General features: G+C 44.3%; 1 protein-coding gene across 1 annotated transcript; it reads left to right on the top strand.

Moving 5' to 3' along the window:
• The first annotated feature begins 892 nt into the window (after window positions 1–892).
• On the top strand, window positions 893–4884 carry LOC135204959 (uncharacterized). The gene has a single exon (XM_064235195.1). It carries the CDS (start codon window positions 1517–1519, stop codon window positions 4835–4837), a length of 3321 nt encoding a protein of 1106 aa, XP_064091265.1. The 5' UTR covers window positions 893–1516; the 3' UTR covers window positions 4838–4884.
• The last annotated feature ends 203 nt before the right edge of the window (window positions 4885–5087 follow it).

Below are 5087 nucleotides of genomic sequence, written 5' to 3'. Positions count from 1 at the left end.
ACAAAAGTCAATATTTTTAAACCTAACACACACTTGCAATCCTACTAACGGTCTCAAATGGTGTACTTAGAGTTAGTCTATCAAATAATAATGGTAGTAGCTTCACACAAAGTGGTTGGAACGAAAAATGAAATTTGGACCCTTGGCCCCCTGACTATACATGCATGCATACATACATAAACACACTTCAAGAACTATATGCATGAATATTTTCATGGTTCGTGTATAAATTGAATTCTTCGTGCATACGTACATCCATACATGAATACACGCGCACACTTCAAGAACTATATACATGAATATTTCCTTGCATACTTTGAATTTCTTGAACATGCATACATATATAAATACATACACACTTCTAGAACTTTATGCATGAATATTGTCATCAGTGATTGAATGCCTTATACATACATGCATGAATACACACACAAACACACTTTAAGTGCTATAATCATGAATATTTCCATGCTTACATTGAATGCCTTCTACATACATCATTACGTATCCCTATGCACACGCCAAGAGCAAATATTTTTTATGAATATTTTCATGCATAGATTGAATTGCTTGTATATGCATACATACTAGATGTCTACACACACTTCAAGAAATATAAATTGATTTCATGTGGAAAGAATTGAATGTAAAAGATTCTTTAGATAATTAATTGAGCTAGGAATAATCAGACAATGGTCACTAATTTACAAGACTCAGTCACAAAAAACTAAGAAGCTATTGCTAAAGCGAAGATAAATAAGCTTAATCAAAATAATCTTTCCAGTGTTTTAGGAAAAAAGGGAAATGTTTAGGAAAGCAAAAGATTTTTTGTGGTAAAATATAATAAGAAGTGATAGAAAACCCAGTTGAGTCCTCCAGATGATGTGACAACTCGAAGGACGTCATACAGTCCTTGAAGACTCCCTGATTATCCTCCCTGGAACCACGAAGCAGCTCCGAATCCTCCGAGTTGAAGGATGCAAGTGAACGCCCGATCCGAAGCCATGGAGCGAAGTTCTGAAGACCTTAGAAGAGGTAATCTAGCAGAGCCTCCAGGGATCCCCTCCAGTCTCCAAGGAAGGCAGTTCTGAAGATCTATTATGAAGAGCCAATCTAACAGAGGCTCCGGGGATCGCCCCCAGTCTCAAAAGAAGGCAGTTCTGAAGACCCCAGAAGAGCTAATCTAGCAGAGGATCCAGGAATCCCCCCCAGTCTCCAAGGAAGGCAAATCTGAAGATCTATTATGAAGAGCCAATCTAGCAGAGGCTCCAGGGATCCCCCCCAGTCTCCAAGGAAGGCAGATCTGAAGATCTATTATGAAGAGCCAATCTAGCAGAGGCTCCGGGGATCCCAGTCTCCAAGTTCTGAAGACCTCAGAAAAGCCAGTCTAGTAGAGGCTCCGGGGATCCCCAGTCTTCAGGGAAGCACAAGATCCGGGAATCCCCACCAAAAATCGAGTGGCATAAAACAAAACTAAGCTTGAGAAGAGGCGTCTGTATCGGTATCATTTATCACAATGATTTGTCAAGTTTTCTTGAACGCACTCCCAGCTTTTGCAGCCGGATTGATTTTATTGCTCAGGATTGTTATGGCGGGCGGTGTCAACTGGAGAGCTGCTCTTGTAGCAGAGTTCCATTGTTGTGATGTTGCTCGTCAGGACCTGTTGGATTTCAGGATTGAGAACAGAGTGCGCCGCATTCTGCACTCCATCCTGAACTCTATCGGATTATCGTCTCTTATTCAATATGAAGAACCTTCTCTCTCGGCCTGCGATGGGCGTCTGCAACTCTTAGTGAGGAGCGCCGTCCAGGGCGCAGCATCGGAGGAGGTTCTCCATAGTTTGGATCAACTAATATTTTGGCCTAAAATGATTGTGTTCGTGATAGGATTCGCCATTACAATGCTCTTGGCTAAAAGACTGAAGAAGATGGCAAAAGAGATCTGGACTTTGGACAACGAAAAGGACAATGTATTGACAGACATGGACGAAGAGGAAGCACCTAAGGCACCAGAGGATGAGAGAAACTTGGAAGAGGAAGTGGACGAAGACGAAGTGCCTAAGACAGATGAAGAGGACTTGCCTAAGACAGATGAAGAAGACTTGCCTAAAACAGAAAAAGAGGCCTTGCCTGAAACAGAAAAATATGACTTGCCTGAAACCGAAAAAGAGGACTTGCCTAATACCATAGAAGAAGAGGACAAGCAAGTCTTTGAAGAGGAAGATAAAGAAGCAGAAGAGGAAGAGGTGACAGAAGATACTGTGGAGATGCCTGGTCCAGAAGAATTGACGAGTTCTGAGAAAGATCAAGAACTAGAAGATGGCCAGGTAGAGAACGTCGACGAGGTCCCCCGCGAGAAAAACGTTCCCCTCAAGCTGAAGAAGGAAATCAAATGGATTCGTGGAGATCTGTTTGAATTCCCTTTAGCAAAGGAGGAGAAACTCATTCTCCGGAAAATAGGACAAGAAGTCAGTGAATTTACTAAGTTCTACAACGTTCGCCTGGTCCTTCCCGAAGACGACGTCGAGGAAGAAGTTGCCTATTTGGAGGGGGCTGAGAATCGCGTCAAGATGGCCTTTGTACATATCCAAGAAATTTTAGAAGAGCAGGAAAGGGAAGGATATGTCGTCGGTGGCGAAGAACTGGACAGTTTAGAACTCTCCTCTCCTCCTCCTCCTCCTGAGGAATCGATACAGGAGGCCGAAAATAATCTGAATTTTGCTGCCATACTGAAAAGGGTTCCCAAACAGGTAAAGGTGAAGAAACAGACCTTTTTCATTGTGCAACGTAAGACTTTCCCCGTCCTGGAGGAATTACCAGTAGATTGGGATGAGGAGGAGGAGGAGGACGATATGCCATTCGAGAGCGATGATGAAATGATTGAGGAAGATGACTGGGAGGTCGAAGAAAAGAGGCAGAAGGTGATAGTTGAAATATCCCTTCGAGAGGCTCCTGAAGAGGATGGGCAAGATGGTATGACCAGATTTGTGCTGAAATCTTTGCCCTCAAGGGAACCCAGTCTTCCTCCTCAAGCAAAAGAGGACAATGCTCTCCTAAAGGAAAAAGATCACCAAGAGGAAAAAGTGGAGACAGAGACCCCAATTCGAGAAAAAGAAGAGGAAAGCGATCATACAGAAGAAGAAGAGGAGGAACAAGATCCAGCTCCAGTTGTGGAAAATGGAAGAACTCCTCTCGAGGAGAAAGAGGAAGAGGTCACCCTGAAAGAAGAGGCAGAAGGAATTAGCTCTAAAGAAGAACAAGAGGAAACTGTTTCTCCTCATGAAGAAGACCAGGCTTGTGGCTGTGAAGAATCTCTAGCAACGACTGAGAAAGCGGCAGGAAAGTTGTCGTATGCTAACATTGCGAAGATTCTTCCTGAAGAGAAGACTTGTGGTGGCCCTGTGGATGACTCACGAACGAAACCTGTTAATCCCACCAAAACAGAACGACCTGGCCGAAGTACACGTAACTGGAAAACGACTCTAGCCAAACGATGCGGGCCTCTCAAACACTGCGGAGGCAAAACCTTCTCCTTCGTGTGCGAGAAGGACCTGGACTTGGGAATGATCATTGGCAGAGGAGGAAAATTCGCCAAGATGGCCAGGAATGATCATGGAGTCGTGATGAACGTCAGGAACGATGGATCGAGGACAGTTCAGCTCACAGGACCTAAAAGGAATGTTGAGAAGGTCTTCAAAGAGATCAAGTTCCGAGTAGATAAGGTCTTCGACTTGAATGAACTGCCTAAAGTGTCGGAAGCACTTTTTGCTGTTGGAAAAGAAGACTTTGTCATGCTTGTTGATCAGGAGTTTAGGGAGGCCATAAGAGGGCCACAAGACATAACCCTGCGGAAACTCATCAGGGAATTGGAAGTGACCATATACCTCCCAGACCAAAATGATGAGCGCGGTTACATCAGCATCTATGGCCCACTCGACAAAGCCCAAAGAGCTGAGAGGATAATATCGGAAATGATTGACAATGTCAAGGACTGGCCCACGGAAAACGACCTGAAACTCGTGGGCTTGGATTGGTACGAATTTAACTTAGGCCTTGAGAGCAGACGCCACCTTCTTGCCCTCAACGGACAAGGGGGTAAGGAAATCAAGGGCCTGTTCAAAGTGGACCTGGTTCTCCCAATGGAAGATGACCAAAGGGAAATTGGCTTTTTGGGAGGAGATCTGAAACAGGTCAAAAAAGCCCACGACCACCTTCAGTTCATCCTGGAAGAGGTTAACGTAAGGAGTTGTGATATCAAGACTGAAGGATTAAGCAGAGTTGGGCCGGGCAAGTATCGTTTGGAAGTTGAAGCTCAGCGTAAGGGCCTTCTAGTCGGCCGCAATGGCGACAACCTGAGGAAGATCGAGAAGGACAACAGCGTCAGGATCATCGTCAACAAGAAAACCGACGACTTTGTCATAATACAAGGTCGATTAATGGACGTTGAGAAGACTTGCCTAGACGTCAGGGAAGCCATGAAGCCCACTGCTCAAAGAGGAAGTGGAGTAAGGAATTTCCCTGAGCAGGAAATTGTCCAAGGTCTGACCAAGGTAGGAGATGACCAGTACAGAATCATCCTCGACAGGGAGGAACGAGCAATGGTCATCGGGATAGGAGGCCAGAACATCAGAAGGATGACCACTGACCACAAGGTCACCTTCCAAGGCCCTAGGAAGGACGAGACCTCCAAGAATTGCATCGTCCGAGGGAAAGAAGAGGGCGCAGTTGCCTTCTTTAAAGAGGTCATGGAAATTGTCAAGACTAAAGGACAGAAGAGGAAAACCGACCATGGGCCTCGAAGGAGCCAACGTAAGGCAACTTTAGGCGACTTCTTCTGAGGTCAAGAAAGGATGAAGGAGTTGGCGAAGAGCGTTGTACTGGAGAGTTCAAGGAACGAGGAATTAGTGTTTAAGTGCTATGCCAAAATTAAGTTATGTAGTTTAGTTTTTTTTTTTGGGAAAAAAACAAAAAGTGAAAATAGTGGATATACAGAAAATGATACTCCCCACCAAAAAAAAAAAAAAAAAAATCCAAAAAAAGTACAAAATGCAAAAGTGTAAGAAAAAAATATTAGTGATAAGTGATTTA

The sequence above is a fragment of the Macrobrachium nipponense genome, chromosome 48 (assembly GCF_015104395.2).
Source record: "Macrobrachium nipponense isolate FS-2020 chromosome 48, ASM1510439v2, whole genome shotgun sequence".
In the NCBI taxonomy this organism is placed as follows: domain Eukaryota; kingdom Metazoa; phylum Arthropoda; class Malacostraca; order Decapoda; family Palaemonidae; genus Macrobrachium; species Macrobrachium nipponense.
The sequence above is the reverse complement of the archived record's forward strand: the minus strand, read 5'-3'. Positions and strand labels throughout refer to the sequence as shown.